The 18724-nt window shown below is 45.0% G+C and overlaps 7 protein-coding genes across 7 annotated transcripts; 5 read left to right on the forward strand and 2 right to left on the reverse strand.

Annotated features, from left to right (window-relative positions):
- Positions 1–89: 89 nt before the first annotated feature.
- I203_107431 (uncharacterized protein) lies at positions 90–1289 on the forward strand (the record flags this gene model as incomplete). Its single annotated transcript, XM_019145513.1, has 7 exons — positions 90–182; positions 277–323; positions 425–539; positions 631–713; positions 812–871; positions 947–1159; positions 1226–1289. 7 exons carry the CDS (start codon positions 90–92, stop codon positions 1287–1289), a joined length of 675 nt encoding a protein of 224 aa, XP_019005332.1.
- Positions 1290–1772: 483 nt separating this feature from the next.
- On the reverse strand, positions 1773–3251 carry I203_107432 (uncharacterized protein; the record flags this gene model as incomplete). The annotated part of the gene is made up of 2 exons (XM_019145514.1): positions 1773–2790; positions 2851–3251. The coding sequence occupies 2 exons, from the start codon at positions 3249–3251 to the stop codon at positions 1773–1775; spliced, it is 1419 nt and encodes a 472-aa protein (XP_019005333.1).
- Positions 3252–4699: 1448 nt separating this feature from the next.
- Positions 4700–5712, forward strand: I203_107433 (uncharacterized protein; the record flags this gene model as incomplete). Its single annotated transcript, XM_019145515.1, has 6 exons — positions 4700–4787; positions 4849–4878; positions 4943–5002; positions 5057–5104; positions 5173–5492; positions 5593–5712. 6 exons carry the CDS (start codon positions 4700–4702, stop codon positions 5710–5712), a joined length of 666 nt encoding a protein of 221 aa, XP_019005334.1.
- A 529-nt stretch (positions 5713–6241) lies between these two features.
- On the reverse strand, positions 6242–8622 carry I203_107434 (uncharacterized protein; the record flags this gene model as incomplete). Its single annotated transcript, XM_019145516.1, has 5 exons — positions 6242–7941; positions 8010–8091; positions 8177–8245; positions 8325–8412; positions 8510–8622. 5 exons carry the CDS (start codon positions 8620–8622, stop codon positions 6242–6244), a joined length of 2052 nt encoding a protein of 683 aa, XP_019005335.1.
- Positions 8623–9836: 1214 nt separating this feature from the next.
- I203_107435 (uncharacterized protein) lies at positions 9837–12104 on the forward strand (the record flags this gene model as incomplete). The annotated part of the gene is made up of 5 exons (XM_019145517.1): positions 9837–11095; positions 11153–11228; positions 11296–11465; positions 11544–11801; positions 11861–12104. 5 exons carry the CDS (start codon positions 9837–9839, stop codon positions 12102–12104), a joined length of 2007 nt encoding a protein of 668 aa, XP_019005336.1.
- A 493-nt stretch (positions 12105–12597) lies between these two features.
- I203_107436 (uncharacterized protein) lies at positions 12598–14114 on the forward strand (the record flags this gene model as incomplete). The annotated part of the gene is made up of 5 exons (XM_019145518.1): positions 12598–12676; positions 12830–12882; positions 12983–13014; positions 13094–13190; positions 13296–14114. The coding sequence occupies 5 exons, from the start codon at positions 12598–12600 to the stop codon at positions 14112–14114; spliced, it is 1080 nt and encodes a 359-aa protein (XP_019005337.1).
- Positions 14115–14672: 558 nt separating this feature from the next.
- On the forward strand, positions 14673–18089 carry I203_107437 (uncharacterized protein; the record flags this gene model as incomplete). Its single annotated transcript, XM_019145519.1, has 12 exons — positions 14673–14715; positions 14774–14820; positions 14895–15431; positions 15534–16048; positions 16166–16635; positions 16732–16775; positions 16875–17028; positions 17100–17251; positions 17356–17526; positions 17589–17639; positions 17710–17922; positions 17985–18089. The coding sequence occupies 12 exons, from the start codon at positions 14673–14675 to the stop codon at positions 18087–18089; spliced, it is 2502 nt and encodes an 833-aa protein (XP_019005338.1).
- Between the last annotated feature and the right edge of the window lie 635 nt (positions 18090–18724).

The raw sequence follows: 18724 nt of genomic DNA on the forward strand, positions 1-18724 counted from the left end.
AATTATATATACATAGCAAGTCTACGTGATTATCCCTTTTCGAAAATTCCAAAAACCAGTCAACCTGAATCCCTACGTCCCCACGCACGATGCTCGCTCAATCACTTTTCCTTCTCGCCTTGATGATTTCTCCTGTCTTTTCAGCTACTCACACAGTTAGTGTGGCAAACAACAAGAGTTTGGTGAGTACTGAACTGTGACAGATGATCGATTCTCAACACCAGGGGTAGAGCACCAGGAAACTGATCTAGATTTGATTTTGATTGGGTGATGTAGACTTTCGAACCTTCAGAGGTGAAAGCTGAATTAGGAGATATAATCGAGTAGGTAAACCATGTATTACCTACCGTCCACCAAATTCATTTGAGGCATTCTGGTTGTTCTGACATTGACGATGATATTGTATTTGGTGTATGATTTATAGGTTCAAATTCTTAGCTGGTAATCATACAGTAACTCAATCAACTTTCGCTTCCCCATGTACGAATGCAGGATTCAACTCTGGTCAAATACCTGGTAATGCCGATTCACCAACGAGTGTAAGTTAAAGTCAATTCTGATCACTGAACATCGCGTCCAGTACTGTAAATGGATCAAAACTGATGTTGTGCTATTATTACTTTATCGTAGTACTCTATCTTGGTTAATGATACTAAACCGATTTGGGTATATTGCGCGACAGGTCAACATTGTCAGAATGGTATGGTCATGGCGTAAGTGCTACCACAGACCTTGCACCTGCAACCAGCTCCAACATCAATACTTTTTGGAAGATGTAGCTGATACCTCGATGAAATACGATTTCATAAAGCGTCAATGCCCCAACTTCTGGAAATACATTCTCAGCATTCCAAGCTAACGCTATGGGCGGGTGAGTCATAGATCACGCTCCCATATCGATACGAGGTTGTAACGGCTGACTGATGCATTGGAATAACCCGCTCAGTGAAAATGCAACTACTGCTGGAAACTCAACAGGGTCAGCATCGACTTCTGGATCCGCCTCGTCTTCGACTGCTGCCATTTCTGGAGCAGATGGGAGCGCTGGTGTGACTGTGTCTAATACTACGGCTGCGGCTGACTCAAGTGCTTCTGCTTCGGCAAGTAGTACCAATGGTACATCCTCTTCGTCATCCAGCGATAGTTCCGCTTCTTCTTTGTGAGTCCTCTAACCTATTGATGAAGGGAATACTATCGATTGACTGATGTATGGTGGCTGGTTTAGGGATATCAACTTCCTACCGATTAGTATGATAGCTTTGTTAGCTCTCTGGTTCACTTCGGTCTAGCAGGAAGGCGTGACAAATTTAGACTTCTTACAGTGAACGCTGTCATCAGAATGATTATCTTGTTCGAGCAGGAAGTAAGATGGATGCATTCGGTCAAATAGTTACCAAGGCGTATTGATTCGCACACTTGTATAAGACAACATGTCCATTCAATGGGGGTCTACCCTTTGAAAATGTATACAACTCTCACACCGCAGTGAAGCCGCTTTCATTGAGTCTGCTCGCTTTGGTAGAGCATTCAGTAGCATCTCACTATCACCCATGTGTCAACCGCTCAGAACCATCTGCCAATGCCGATACTATATGTCCCATATCATCACTGTATCATAATAAGCATAAATGTATGACAAACACATAGAAAGAAAGATATAGTGTCCGAATATCCAGTACCAACCAACTTAATCCATCAGGAGAGAACAACCCAAAAGCAAAGATCAACTTCAACGAAAATGAACCAACAAAAGAAGATAATACCAGTCAATATTACACGTTAGCAACTCTTAGACCCCTCTCCTCGCCACCTGGTCTAGTGACACTTCCTGCACTTCCTGGTCTGGGCGGTCTCATACCAGGTCCTTGACTTGATAATCTATTTTGGTCGTATCCGCCGTATGGATCTTCATCATCTGCATATTCGTATGCCTGTTTCGGGTCGAAATAGTATCCATTCGTGTTACCACCATCCTGCTGATGATCATCTTGACCGTGCGATTGTGGTTGAGAGTAATCCGGTGTGTTGGCATATTGATCATGTTCATATTGGTGTTGTGACTGATCGTAATTATGTTGAGCGGCAGTAGCTCCGAATCCCGCCAAACCAGGTGCCGTAGCAGTTGACATTCTATCTTGAGGGTTTAGGTTCTGCATATTGATAGCATAAGGATCATATCCTCCAGAGGGATCTTCATAATCGTGATAACCTCCATTAAGATCAGGTTGAGGTTGACCGTGAATATCTATACCTGGAGTCGTCGATGCGTAATATCCACCATATTGAGTCATTGAAGGTTGTTGTTGTTCTTCATCATCGTCAAATGCAGAACGAGACGAATGATGAGCGGCCACTGCAGCAGCTGCTGCCGCTGCGGCTACATCCCTATCTAGACGCTGTCTTCGACGACGACGTAGCATGAAGATTGCAAACGCGATTACACCTGCTGTTATGACCAGACCGACGGCTACGAACGTACCAGCCACAGCACCGGAATTGCTAAAGAATCCTGAATCGCTACTGCCTCCATTTGCTGATAGAGATCCGGAGGGGTTATGAACCACTCTCGTGATGGTGTAGACTTGGCCTGACGCGTCAGTTGACGTTGCTGTCTCTGTGAGCAGCGATGGAGCGGTCGTGACAGTATGACCCTCGGCATCGGTCGTGGTTACTTGGACAGCTGAGGTGTAGGTCGATTCGGCAGTGGCTGAAACGAGGGAAGGTTGATTGACTGATGTGGTTGTAGATGATTGGGCAGAACTCTGTTCGTCGGATTTCGAAGCTGAAACACTACATATTATCGTTGCTTGGCGTTAGCAACGGATAATGAGACATGACAAGTCAACTCACGAAGCTGACTCCGAGGCACTCTGACTGGGCGATTGCGTCGCACTAGCTGACGAACTCTGCTGCTCTGATGCACTGGCACTTTCACTCGGACTCGGCGACGCTGACGCAGATTCCGAAGCGCTTGGCGAGGGAGATTGACTAGGTGAGCTGGATGGCGAGACGGATGCTGAAGATTCTACATTCGATGGCGAAGGGGATGGGTCGGAAGATGGAGATGGGGACGGGGAGGCAGAGGCGGATTGTTGATTATCACTTGAGGGACTGGGTGATGGGGAAGTTGACTCTACGTCGGAAGGTGCAGCAGATGATTCTATTGTCGTTGAAGATTGTTGGGATGTTATGGTAGGTTGATTGGTAGAGCCAGCATTGGTTGCATCGGTAGTGAACAGTTGGGGTGCCATGTCATTGATTTTACGTATCCACACGAGGATCGATAAGTGGCAAGGTGAAAGAGGATGATGACAATGATTAGTCAGTTATAATCCTTCACCAAGATGAACTGCTATTGAGAGTAGGGTAGAATATTGTAGCCGATTTACAATCAAAATATTGTGAATCAAGTGAAAGGCTTTTGGATCAGGAGGCGTGGTCATACAAAGGGTGGTATGGTGGTATACGACTGCGATGAAGGATGAGATGGTGAAAGGATCAACACCATCCACCAAAGAATTCATCTCAAAGGTCCTCCTTCCTGGCCTGACCATTGCTCTTGACCGACCACGATATCACATGTAGTCTATTATACATAGCTAAGAATATTTGACTGTATGTCTGTTGTCTTGAATAGGATCTTTAACAGCCTTGCCCTCGCTTTGGCTGTGTCACAAAAATAACAATTTTTCGCGTCGCACCCTCACACCCCAGAATTAAAGAAAACAAAAGGCAAAACACCCTTCAAATCCGCAGACGGTTTTTCAAACTAAATCATAAACGAGACTTACCGGCCATGACGATCAGTTGAGGGACTCCTTGCTCTTACAACTATAGATCTTATATTACTCTTGAAGAAAAGGAATGTAGGTCTTTGGGACGAACGAATGTGGTATCGATGGCGGATGGGTTCAAAGGCGATGTCGAAAGAGACAAGACGACGACGCGTAGAGTGAGTAGGTTGTTTGAGACTCGATTATGTACTGCCTTTGATTCTTGTGGCTTGCCGACTCGAGACTGGAATGAGTGTACTGTGTAACAAAGATGATGAGAATGACAAATGGAAGATGGTGAGGAGGACGTATAGCGATGCAGTTCTTTCTTCTTTTCTCAGTCTCTTAGTATCCATCTTTGCATCTCCGCACTCATCCCCTGCTTCGATCTGTCTCGTCGCTTGGCTCGGACATACACTGTTTTTTTGGTTGTTGTTGTGTTGTCTTTTAAGCAGTTTCAGGGTTGCATTTAAGCTATGTATTCTCTCCTTACGCGTGAGAGGAACCGCTAATGTCCCAATTGGGTAATCATCCCACTGAGAGGCACGCGGGGGGAACACTGGTTGTATGGATGGATGGGGAAAGGACGAGTGGGCCAAAGCGCCAAGATGGGATCAGTCCGGAACTAAGTTACAGCACACTTGCAATGGACGGAGTGTGGCACCCAACACCAGATCGCAAACTGCGGTGGATACCGCTTCATGCTTTGTTGGGTCTGGTGCCAACGATTGACGTCGGTGTCCGAGCAGTGGACGAAACGAGTTGAGATGGCAATTCGAACATGAGATGGTTTGGCTGAATTCAATGTACAACATCAGACTGTGACATAGGACAACCATCTCGCTGTCGTTCTTGTGTACAATCCTAGCTCCTGATCCTCTTCTACCCTCCTCTTACCCGCATCCGCATAGAAAAGCATAGTCAACATGGCAACACCAGCAAATCTTCCTCCGTCCGTGCAGAAGGTAGAGAAGATGGGTGAAGATAAGATACAGGATCTGGTATTGGATGATGGTGAGTCTGAGCTGATCTAGATAGCTACCTGCAGCATACTGAAGGTCGTGATATCTCATAGCCGACTCAACTGAATCTAATTTACGATATGGTACGTTCGGTCATTCAAAGGAGAAGTGACTACAACGCAAACAAATTCTAACGATGATATACAGCTGCCTATCTCAGAAGAGCTCGAGATATCGTTCGAGCAGGGTCCAGGTATACCGCGTACAGTGAGCTATCCTTGTAGCAGCGCAAGTCAGATCATCCGCTGATATTGGTTTTAGCTTCGGATGTTGGAGAAGCGTTCAGACCAGTCGTTCCACCATGGGTCGGTAAGTGAAGCTCCGTGTATCCTTACGATTCAGCCAAGTTCGAGGTGTTGATGTATTGCAATGAATAGTCACCGCTGCATACGGAGTATCTTGGGCCTACTTGGTTGGAGATGTATCATTTACAACATACAAATCTTCCCAGTTCGGCCCAACACCTCTAGAAGCTGCCAACATGTCTGAACCTACCCGATTAGCGATGGTAGCGGTGAAAAGATCCGTTTTCCAAGGTATAGCTTCAATGGCTTTACCAGCTTTCACCATTCACACAGCGGTGAAACAGGCTGGTAGACAGTTTGCTAAATCATCGAATCCGACTTTGAGGAGGTGGGGTCCGACATCAGTGGGAATCGGGATCGTACCGTTCTTACCTTACCTGTTTGATCATCCTGTGAGTGGGATCGCCGTCCGCTTCAGACTTCGCTCTCGAGCAATATCATGGCTCTTATATATCAAGATGCTTCAGCTGATGCATTGTTGATCATCGACAGGTTGAGAAACTGACTGATCTCACATTCGATAAAATTGAAGAAACGTTCTTTAGCGCCAATTCCCTTCCTGATACACCAACGTCAATATCTGTCAAACCTGGACGACCTCGCGAACTGTAGACACGCAGAATGAACAATATTCAGTGTCAGGTTATTTGGGCGGATTGTAGTTACTGGAATCGACACAGAGATTAGAAACGTAATATATGAGATGCGTCCACTGTACGTGTGCGATGCATTGCATATCCCGACTACATTTCGTCTCTTGATGCACCCGATACAGACCATCCTGCGCCAACGACTCGAACTCCAATTCATTTGATAATTCATAGGTTGCATCGTCACCAAACTCCAGTGCGAAGATCAGCTTCCGGATTCATCTGTACATACATACACACATAGATAGGATCGGTCAGTACTACAAGTGATCGAGGTAGGTTTTTTATACAGCTCAATTTATATGATACAGAGGAGCGATTCGGAGTATATCGGAAGGGATGTCAGAATGAAATGAACGAACAAATCAATATGTTATTAACGGAGCAGAACAGAAAGAAGGTGAAGATAAGCAATATTTCAGTTAAGCAAATGTTTCACCTTCTTCACCACACCATACGGCGCTTTCTCACCTTGACGAGTAGAAGCGATGTCATTCAAACCACTTTATACTATTACCCGACGCAGAACACGATTGATTTTGGTGATGACCTTGTACTTGAGGTAGAGCAGGGTTCATCAATGGAGCTAGCGGACTTGAGATGAATGGTCTGTTATTGTTATTGGTGTGAGTATCGAACGAGTGAGTCATATCAGTAAAGTTGGTACTCGTCGAACCTTGAATAACATTCACATGGTTGTGGTCCTTGTTCAAGTCAGCATGATTGATATTCGTTTCAAGGGAAGAAGTCAATGTTGATAGATGAGCTGGATTATACCATATAAAAGGAGGAATCGATTTTCCTTCGTCGTTTTGTAGTCCAGCATCACCATGTTCTTCTTTATCTTCTTTAAGACCCGGTTGGATTGGACTGGAAGTGTCAATCGAATCATTCCTACTACCCAACCCCCCATTGAAAGATAATGATAAAGATAGATTTGAAGGTGATGATACCCTCGTAATACTTGGTGTAGACCATTCACTGCCCACTGGGCTTACCCACCTTGGATCGATCGTCCCGTTTCCATTGCCCATGATCATCGGTTTGACCATAAGTTGAGGTTGACATGTCTTGGACCCTGTGTATATAGAGTTTGGGATTTGGATTTTATCCCAACTTGATGATAGTTGAAAGTTAGAACTGTTATTATGGGGATTGATATATGGTGTGAATCCATATCCACTCATGACGTTGTTATGAGAATCTGGTGATAGGATGCCATCTTGACCTTCAGTCCGACTTTGAGTTTGTTTGGTACGATTTTGAAGTAAGTGAGGTGGAATTGGTGCAGCGGGCGCAGCTATCCTAGGTGGTAGATTAGGCATCAGAGCAGAAGGTTGAATTTGAGATAATTGCAGTTGATCATGAGCTTCATTGATATTCAACGGCGAATTGGTATATCCATAATTTGCAGCAGCATTCGTATCAATCGTCAAATCAGGCTTGTAAGTCTTCATCAATAGACCAGGTCCAGATCCGAATCCCAGTCCAGTTCCTGGATTCAAGGTTGAGTTGATTGACGATGTCAATGTATTGAACTGACTAGGACTATAAGTTGAATTAAAAGGTAATGAAGTATGACGATGAGTTGGAGAAGTATGGATCGAAGCTGGACATGAAGAATATGGTCTTTCACCTAGTATCAATAATGGTTTAGGTAAAGGTTTCTGTGAATGCAATGAACTGGTTTCTCTGGCTGGTGATTGGATTGATGAAGCGTCTAGATTGACATGAGGCCAGATTGATCCACTTGCATTGGTTGTGGTAGTATTGACAGAATTTTGAAGACCATCATCGTTTGTACTAATGCTGGTAGTGGTTGTGCCATTTTCAGAATATTCTGCAATGTCAGATAAATAATACGTGTTATTCCTTTTCACCCCGTAATGGTCAATATTCATACTCGATTGATCAGTCGTGTTGGTATTCGCACCATGATCAGTATGAGCTCGAGATTGAGGTTGAGTTTGACTTTGTTTATTCCAAAGTGAAGATGAGGAAGACCTTTCTCGATTCTTGGAAATGTTCATTGCCTCTTTGATCTGACGGGCTTTTTCAATCACACCTGGACCAGCTTTCGTCCTAATTATCTCACCGTTAGCTAGTCGTCGAGTACGGATTAATTTGGGTGGAGCACGTCGTTTGATCGAAAGAAGCTCGGAAGGGGATGATAACCGATTGAGTGTGGGGTCTGAGCAATGCACGAAAGGAAAGAAAGTCAGATCTAAGTTTATATTCATATACACGTAGGACACTCACGAGCCCAGACACTCGCATCTGATATATTCCCTTGGGAGTCCTTGAATTGCCTTCCTGGGAAAAGACGAGAGAAGCCATATATCTGAGAGACGACGATCAGACACAAGCCTCTGTCAGATTGATCGGCCGAATAATGACAGCCAAAATGCAAGGATTGGTTCACTCACATTCAGCTGACGTCCGAAGGAAGCTATCTTGTCATGTTTGAATAATTTTGGTAAGACTTCTTTGGCGAGCTACAGTATCATTGGAAGCCACGAAATACAAGTCAACAAATGGAACTCGAGTATGAAATACCTGTAAAGTGGCACTTACTCTATCTGGTTGAGCAATGACCAATTGCTTCGAGTCTGATGCCCAATAGATGATATCGGGACAAGGGTGAGGTCCGAGCGAAAGGAAGCTAACGCGAATGATCAGAGATAAGCCATATATATCCCTACACATCAACTCACAGCTGGACTTTAGCAGGGTGGCAAAAGATATCGCAAGCGACTCACTCGTACAATTTTTGCAAGAAATTCGGCGGTTTCGATCCCCCATTTATAGCTGAATATCTACCAACCATACGATCAGGTGAAGTTTCGTAATGTTGTCGTTGTGTCTCCGGCATCGTGTTGTGTTGTGACTATTTGCTTTAAGATGACAGAGCAGTTGATAAGATACGAGGAGAGGTACAGAGTATCTTCAAGTGGCAAAAGAATAAATATATGTAAAGGGGTATGATGATCCCCCTCTTTCCAATTTTACCCCTTTATTTTTTCGTTCACATTTTATATATCCACATCAATAGTAGTAATGGTAGCGAGAAGATCAATAGATGTGTCATCCTCTTGTGGAAAATTCCGAATATCCATCAAACATTTGGTATCTCTCACCGCTTACTGCTCGAAATTCAAGCTCGTCATTTTTGGTATCCTTTCATTATTTCCCCATCTTATATCTTACAGAGAGATGTTTATTCTTCTTTCCATTCATGTGGGTCACTTCCCCACTAGTCATGTATTGGAACTGCGTCATTTCTGTGATGGCCGTTTGGAACTATTTGGATTATGATCTGTTACATTGGTCTAGGGCATGTACCGAGCGCTTAATGGCAACGATTCTCGCCTATTTTGACAAAACGATAATATATCTTAAAAGTATTTGTCTTCGTTGAAAAGAAGGACTACAGACAAACCGCGCTGAACAAATAACTATATCAGATAGCTGATGTCATCATAAAGGTTTATTTGGTCAGTCGGCTGGATCTCCATTTTTTGTTCGCACTCGCTATGCCGAGTTTTGCACGCGGTCGACGGAGTGGGATACGGTCCATTCGGGAGTCAATGGAGCTGAACTATAAGTCAACGATAATCGTATGGAGTACTTCATCATCAGAATTCTTAGGCTGACTGACTCAATCATGTAGAATATGATTTGCTGTGTATGGGAAGTCCTCAAGATGTGATGATGCCACATTTGCCACTCCTCACATCCAACCTTCTTTTCGTCAACCTAAAATTCAAATATTCCAATCCCGATGCATCGGTCCAGCATATCCACTCTAATGCGTTCAAATCTATCCTGTTGTATCCTTCCTTGAAAGGATCCATTCAAACCTCTTGAGCCATATCCTACATCATCGGTCAATACCCTTTCTATCATCGTATAAAAATTCATTACCATCACCATTACCATCAATCGTAAACTCGCTTCCTTTATTCTCGCCACTCACCATATTGCTTTGTGTGTACTCACACACATACACACGAAAACACGACTCATAATTGGATCACCTTCTGAGCGATCAGTCATTTCTTTTACCCATCAACCTCTGTTTTGATCATGCAACCACCCCCTCATTTATGCATCCCACCTGCAAGTGGGATATACTATCCTCCCGTTCCTCCCACTCTTACCTGTCCCAACACACTCACACCCTGTCCCACGTATCTTGCATACAGACCCAAGACCACACCCAACGGTCCTTATAGACCACTAGCGATCCCCTCCGAGGGGAGGGACGAGAATCAAGCTAGAGCGGAATCTCCTCGAGGAATCATATCATTACCGACCTCAAGATCCAGGAGATCTAAGCATCGAGCTGGGTCGAATCATACTACTATAAGGATCGAACAGCCCTCAACGACCACATCAACACTCGGCAATCCTCCAGCTCTTCCTCCTAAACCTATTCGTTATACTCCTCGACCCGAAACAGACCAATCTTCCTCCCGCACTCAGACACAGCAAGCTTCCGAGCCAGTCCCACGACCTTCCTCCTCCACTTCCAAGATGTTTGGTGGACGTCGAGTCAATCCACTTCCACCCCGCCCTCCTCCAAGACACCCTAGAAGCCCAGACGAAGATTACGGCTATGAACGGAGACCCATCGACGCTTCTGCTCCAGGATGGTACGTTAACGGAGGTAGAGCCGACTCGCCTAGACCCGATACAGAGGAGTTCGAATATGTCTATCGACCTCATGCACAAAGACAGGAAAGGGAATATTTCAGACAAAGGGTTTTCGCTGATAGTAGGAAACCTCATTTTGGAATTTTGGGTAGTAGGTCTAGAGTTGGGGATGTGGAGGATAGAAGATCTTCTAGCCCCCCTACGCAAGATGATGAAGTACAGGTACCTCAAAGAAGGAGACATAGACAGATCAGAGAGAATGATGAGAGTGGACCGTCGATGTCGACTGGACGAGTACAGGGTGCTACATCTGCACCTGATCCGCCAGTCCCATCCACTCGGGCTCAATCTGGAACATCTCGACCTACGAGACAATCATCCACTTCAGAACCGGCCGCCGCTCCCACGACAAGACTTAGACCAGCGGTACCGAGAGCTAGTGTACCAACTCAAGGCAGGAGCACTCACCTAACAACCCCTCAGCAACGTCCCACTAGACCTGATCCACCTCAATCAACGATGAGACCTAGCGTACCCGGAGCGACGCCACATAGAGAGCAAAGACCTGCTACTTCAACCCATCTCAGGTCCGCTCCTCCCCCTCCTATAGCTCCGGTTGCAAGTCGAGATACCCAATTTGAAGATGATCTAGAAGAAGAGATGACTTGTCCGATCTGTATGAGTATATTGTGAGTCCGATGCAAGATACGATGTATATGGCGTCACCTTTGACATTGTTATCGTAGGGTCGGTCCTCATCAAGTCACTCCGTGTGGACATTCGCTCTGTGGTGGATGTGGTGTGCAATGGATCCAAACGAGGGTGAGTCTGTTCGAGAATTGACTGGGCGGTTAATAGAAGGGAGTTAGCTGATGTGATTTCGATAAAGGCTTCGACTGGAGATCGTGTCAATTGTCCAACGTGCCGAGAACCTGTTGATCAAACAAACCCTTTGACTCCTGCTCGAACACTCGAAAACCTTATCCGAAAATGGATCGATAACAAGATTTCTACTGAAGGTGAATGGGACGGTCTAGCAGAATTCAAGGAAAGAGAAGAGTGAGTGAAAGAGTCCTCCCATTGGGTGTCCATTGGTGCCGAATGACAGTTGACATTTGCCTTATCGTTGGTAATTAGGTGCTGGCGAATCCACAAAGAGTATTCACCAGAAGGTATAATCCCACCTTCACTTCTCCGACCTTCAGCTCCAGGTATCGCCGTTGTAGAGAGGACACCCTCCGGGACGAGAATGCCTCGAGCAGAGTTCCCTATACCTCACGTATCTGATATGTTGGCGCATATGGATTCGGTTTTCAACAGCTTCCACCGACCAAACCTCTTGCCTGTTCTTGAGGATTCATCTGAACGAAGGGAAAGAAGATTACCCGGGGATCTGTGAGTACTCTCACGTCCCCACTTGAACTTCAACGAAGGATGCTGACTCAAACGCTTAGGGCATTCCGGATCAATCATTGGCTTGATGAACATCCGGGTATAATGGATCACAGATTCCACTTCAGCCTCGAGCGTCCTGCTTCGTCCGGGTCTGCCTCAGGTAGACAGTCTGGTAGACCATTACCCAGATTAGACAGTGGGACACAGTCGCCGGATTTTGATCATTATTGGAGGGATCTCTTCGAAGGAATACACGGTGATGGTGAGAGCGATGAACGTAATCCCCTGCGAAGAAGGCGATAGGTGATACATGTTTTGACGAGATTGTATCTGGTTGTTTGATGTCTGTATGATCGAGAAAAACACGATATGTTATGTATTCTACATCGTGGGTGTTAACACCGAAGTCAAGTTAAGAGAAGATTATCAATTTTGGGATTTTGGTTGGATATCATTCGCTTTTGTACTGATATATTCATGTACGATATATTACGATTTCTATGATATGTATCTGATGATGAAAAAGACACGCATCATGTTATATTATGCAGATGGATTGATACAGGCCAAACAACACGTCCTCTAATGACAGAGGGTGGATGTGGATGTAAACGTAAATGCTCCTCCCGGTTAACCGCTTGCATCAAACCTTTAAACCTTTGAGTCCTCACCCGTAAAGTTACTGTTACTGAACGATACCATCACAATCAACATCTCCCTATTCACTCTCCCTTTTATCCCATCATTCACCTCCTTCTCCTTCTTGTTGCCTGTACATACATCACCACGACATACCATGGATCTATCTACGCTGGGATCAACACTGCCACCGGGACTGGCAGATGCCGAGAGGGATATGGGAGATAAGTTCAGAGGTGAGTCGAGTTATCTCTTGACTCAACACGGATTAGACCGAATGGAAGGAGGGAGGATGTTGCCACCCCTCCATTTGGTCGCCAGGGTGGATGTCACGGTGGATGCTATCTTTAGAACTTGAAAGGCTGATGAGTGCTTTGTCTGCGTCGTAGCCGCCGCTCTGAGTATAACGAATTTGTATAAGAGTTCATTAGGATATACCAAGGTATGTTTCCATCATGTCTCAGCATTCCCCATCTTCCTTTCTGCCTCCATCTCCCCAGGCCCCTTTCGTGGTGCTGGCTCACGCAATACGATGGTTGTAGCAAGCCTACAATGTTGGATATTCAGCTGCTCTGTAAGTACAAGCTCTCGATTGATCTTTCCTTTTATCGATTCATCTCATTTTGGCCCAGCTGACCTTGTCCTTCCATCAGAGCCGATGTCCTTTCGACTGTACAGTCTTCGATAGGCGCAGGGCAGGATGCAGAACAGACTTTATCCAGGTTGATGGATTGGGCGGATGCTAGGCAGGTGAGTACATTGATCCGACTGGATTATCATTGACCAGCTGCAATGTTGTCACGTCCTCGAAGTGCTACCGAAATTTGCTAACTCTCCTTTCATCCTTCTCATTAGGCGGCAATTTCGGCATTCGCAGCAGAAGACACAGATGATCTACCTGTACCTGCACCCATCACGAAACGACCTACAGCCATACCTCGGAATTCTCATCTAAACCCTATCAATCGACCGGCTTCTGCACCTATCCCCTCGCAACCTTCCACCACCTCCAAAGCAGACAGTCAACCCATCGCAAGTACCTCGAGAAACGTCCAACCTTTACCCTCAACTTCCAATACTACTACTCCCAGTACCAACACACTCGACTCTCCTTCAGTTGCAGGATATCAGCCTACCCCAGGGGGCGTGATGTCTTCTTCACCTATGGCATCACCTTCGAATAATCACCATCGATCCAACTTCAGCGCTTTACCTAAACCATCCAAGAATCTCCCTAGTCGGTACTCTCAACTCAACCTCAATGCAAGTGGAAGTGGAACATCATCCGGTCACGTACCCAGTACAACATTCAATCCGACTTTACCTTCTGCCGGCGTACCCTTCGTCTCTTTCACCAATAATACTAATGCCTCAGATGAAGGACCCGCACAGAATTATCCAACGGGCACTAAACGACCGATGATAGATTCAATGGAGATAGATCAGGTTATACCCATACCCCCTTCATCGACTAATACATCTGTTACTGCTGTTCCTGTGGCTATTCAGACCCCGCCGAATAGATCGGGAAGATCAGCCAAGAGGAGAAGTATGGGGAATAATCTGGGCGCGAACGATCAGGATAATAATGAAAAGGATAAAGATAAAGACAGAGAGAGGAAGAGAGGAAATAGGAGAGGTCATGGGAATGGACCTGGTACATCGGCTGTCTGAATGCAGAGAAAGAGGTTATGCCGAGCGCACATATGACCGTTTGAGATATACGTTGTATAAATAGAATCACATCAACCAAGCTAATCAACTTTTATATACACACCAAGCAATGAGAACAAGGGCATTATTTACTTTTATGATAATTATCTCATGTCATGTTATATGTCGTATGTACATGTTATAGGTCCTTGCAGATGGGGATGAGAGCGGGATAGCATAGTCCAGGCATGAAGACATGCTCACTGTGTTGATTCGTTTGAGTATATCGGATGTAGAGGGTCGCATGAGGCAGAGATAAGGATGTGAAAAACAGAAAATTGACTGCTCGGTCCCGTTAAACCGGATCACCAACCAACTGGTCACTTCAGTCCTCATCTCGAGTCACTGAAAAACCCTCCACACAACAATGACAATAACAATAACAGCAATCCTGCTGATAGATACATATCACAGCATAGTGCACTCCGACCATATACATCGAGCTCCATCACCGTGTCATTTGGCTAATATCGCTCTGTTCGGATGCAAAGGAAGTGGAGACAAGAATTGGATTAAAGGATGTCTTTACATCTCGATTACGCAGAGATATCTCGTCAGGCTAGTGAGTGGGTCGTATACAGCTAGTGAGAAGATACTCATGAGAGACGACTTGGATATAGGGAAGATAGTAGATGCCAACAGAGCTAGAAGTATAATTGATCAAGTTGTGAGTGTACTCTTTCGAATTGGATCTTATAGTATCGTGCGGTAGCCTAATTAATACTTGATATCGTCAAATAGATATCCGACCCATCATCCAAACAAAAAGTGAGATACACCCGCTCTACCACTGGCTGTCTATCATGTCGATCTCATAAAGTGAAATGCGATGAGACCATCCCAGCATGTCTACGGTGCGTAGCCTCTCAGAGGAAATGCGAGTACCCACCACCCTCAGCCGAAAACAAGAAACGTAAATCTACTTCGGTGGCTGGATCCAAATCTAATTCGAGAGGTGGAAGGAGAAGTACGAGTGTGAGGCAGGAGGAAGATGAATCGGATGGTATGGGTATGACCACAGGCCAAAAGAGGGTTAGAAGGGATGATGAGTTTCATACTCAAACAAGGGGAGAATCAAGTTCCACAAGATTAGGGGAAGGTGGAGAGATCATAAGTCCAAGGAGACAACATTCACAAACACAAAATGTTGATGGATATGGTAATGGTAGATCACCTAAGAGTATGAGTCTGATAGGTGATGATGGGAGTAAAATTGATCCGTCCCCTACTGATCATAGTAGACTGGGTGGACCGAGTCCTATGGATATATTGAACCTTGTGAGTATTTGACAGTATACTGAACCTGTTCCTCATCATGTTCACTCAATACCTTTTATTTCCATCGCGTGTAGAAATGTTACTGATGACTACCATTTGCAGACCTCAACACCAGATTTCTCATTCCTGAACGATTTCATCCCCTTCCCACATATCACACCACCTTCTCAACCCATTGCTCCTCCTCCTCCGCCTCAAGCGAATGGTCCATCTTCTTCAGCCCAAAATAACATCTTCAACACGTCTCCCAGCAATGCAACGATCTTCACCAACGACCTGACAAGACCTCAACAAGATTATCAGAATAATCCAAATACAGGTGATGGTGGTATATCAGCTCCGAGGAGTTCTACTCATTATCAAGGCCAAGGCCAATCCCAATCCCATAGTCAACATCAGAATTACCAGCAGCAACAGCAACAACCCCAACATACGTTACCGCATTTTGAAAATTTCAGTAAATCACTCTTATTGAATAGAAGGTTGATCAAAGTGAACAACAATGGAAATAACGGTAATGGCAGTGGTGGCTCTCAGAGTGACGATGGGAAGAGAAGTTTAACGCCCCAGATGCAGATGTTACATCCTAGATTACAGATGGTCGAGAGTATCCTACAGTGAGTGCGGAATCTCTACATCCCCCATCTTCTACCGTAATCCAGGCCATGTTCGGTAAGTATGCTGTACGGACATCAGTGCTAATGCTAACGACTTCTCTGTCACTCCCATACCAGAGCATACGCACTTGACGAAGCACTGTTCGAATTCGGTCCATCTCATCGACATCGTAATTTATCCAATAACACTCTCACAGCGGGGGTGATCGACGTCTTATCTAACGCATTCCCTTCACCAACTGCTCGAATGCTATTCCACCACTATTGCAATACCGCTTCTCGAATCCTCATCACCATGGGGAATATAGGTCCGAACCCCTTACTGGCACTATGTACACCGGTGAAACTCCTAGATACCAACTCTGCTGCGTCGGCTGCGATAAGGATGTCGATGCTGTCAACTGGAATAGCCCATTTCATACATGAGACTGGGTCTTCATTGAAGAACACCGAGCTAGCTGTAATGCTGGGGAAAGGCCAATGGGAGAGGATGAGAGGGAAGTTGAAAGAGATAAGTGGGAAATTCAAGAAAGCTGCGTTGAGTAATATCACACTGGCTGCTAGTAGTGAAAGATCTCCTGATCAAGGTGAGTCATGGGCACATTGACACATTGTACTTTTCCCTGTACATCCATGTTGTCCTGTCCGTAAATTTCGTAGGGCTAACATGCCTTGAACTATAGTGGACAGCATATTGGCGGCTTGTACTTTATTGTGTATACGAGATGTCAGTGAATTCCATTCAAGGAAAATGTCTTCACGGAGATTCGCAAGCAGTATCGAATATCTAATCTTGTGTACTAATATTTCGCATCCATATGCACAGGTAATAAGCGCAGATCCCACATGGCGAGATAACCTGGAATTCGCACTTAATCTCATAACCAAGAAAGGTGGACCTCAAGTAATGCTTCAAGGATCGGAATATACTTTTACTAGAAGATACTTACTAGAGAATCTAGCTACTCATGATGTATTTGGTAAGTCAACTTCAATCTCACCTAGAGAGATAAAACGATGTGTATACTGATGGTGACGATTCCATATTTAGCCTCGTTCATCACGGGAAAGGAACCGTCGATGTTGGGTAATTACGATTCATGGTGGTTTGACAGTGTCGAGACCTCCCAGACTAGGTGGGAATGGGAATCGGTAGAAAGGTCGTTTGGTATCTCAAGAGCTATGGTGGATCTAGTCGCTAGGGTGAGTCATGCCAGCTTGGTGAAGTTGTATTGATCCACTTGACCTTGCTCGTACTGTGACCTCGAAAATACACTGAAGCTGATGCATGACCCTTTCATCTATAGATTACGGTGCTTGACTCGCAGAAACGTCGATTGGGCCTAAGCCTCAAAGGCGATTCCGAAGAGATGTGGGATGTAGGACAACATTTTGAGAGAGAAAGTCATTGTTTGTTATTGGAATTGGACATTTGGGGTAATAGTTTGAATGCTCTACCTCAACATGTCAGAGTGACTGTGGGTGCAATCCTTGAGCTAAGAATCTTGTCGTTGTTCTCTTTGCTGATGGCTGTGATCAGTGCGGAGATTACATTTACAAGTACATGGCAGTAGTGTTCATACTGGCAGATGTGAGCTCAATTCCCTTGCCCATCCAACTATTCCCCTTGTAAGGAACTGACATTCTTGAATCGTACTCAGATCCTGGAACAGCCCGCTTCGACACCTCGGATAGTCAAATCGATTGATCATATCTTAGAGCTTATCTCTGAAGCATCAGCAATGAGGATGTCCGTGATGTTGATATGGCCATTGCTCATCGCTGGAGTTTTCTCCCTTCCAGCGAAAAGACAAAAGGTGGTTGAGTTGTGCAATGCGTTAAGTGATGATTATTGTGAAGATCTTGAAGTAGCTGTGAGTGTTTTAACTTGCACTTCTGTCTACTGTAAATTGATTTGTATGTATACTTCTCGCAGCGCGAACTACTAAACGAGCAATGGAGATTGATAGATTCGGGACAGGGTAAACAACCTTGGGATCAGGTGATGAACAAATTAGGCAAATATGTCTTATTGATTTAGGTTGATACCGTAGAATTTTGGGAACATATCGGAAAAGGATTATTAAGCTTCTAGTTGTATGTACAGTCGTATGCTAATGTTCGGATGACAACATCAGCCCGCGCTGGGAGCAATATGTGTGTATGTACCATCTAGAGTATTCAGTAAATGATGCCTTCGATGAGCTGACTATATACAATCATACCCCGTGCCCGAAGGCCAAGCCTTGCAAGTGTCTAAGCTGAAAGCATCTCAACGACGCAAGCTTCATATTGATGGGCACCGACTGTCATCGGTGCCCGCTACGAGTGTGAGCATGATTCTTCCTCAACAAGTCTTATCAGATCTCACTCGAAAGGTAAAAAGGTATGTGGGGGGCGCCCATTTTTACATCATCATGATTTTGTAAAATTCGTTTTTGCCCTAAAGCAGAATTAAGCTTCCGCCCCTCCCCCCACGTGGCGTTGATCTCGTGTGATCTGTGACTTGGTGGTTTGTTTGTTATTATTTGGTTCCCTCATTCCTCAATCCGGCGGCGGCCGTTTAGCATTTGTTCGTTTGTTATTTCTCTGACTTTGCGGTCAACAGTGGACGCCAGAGAGTGACTAGAATGCTCCAAACATTCTTTGCCTATCTGAGCTGACGCAGCTTGGCTC

The sequence above is a fragment of the Kwoniella mangroviensis genome, chromosome 2 (assembly GCF_000507465.2).
Source record: "Kwoniella mangroviensis CBS 8507 chromosome 2, whole genome shotgun sequence".
NCBI classification, from domain to species: domain Eukaryota; kingdom Fungi; phylum Basidiomycota; class Tremellomycetes; order Tremellales; family Cryptococcaceae; genus Kwoniella; species Kwoniella mangrovensis.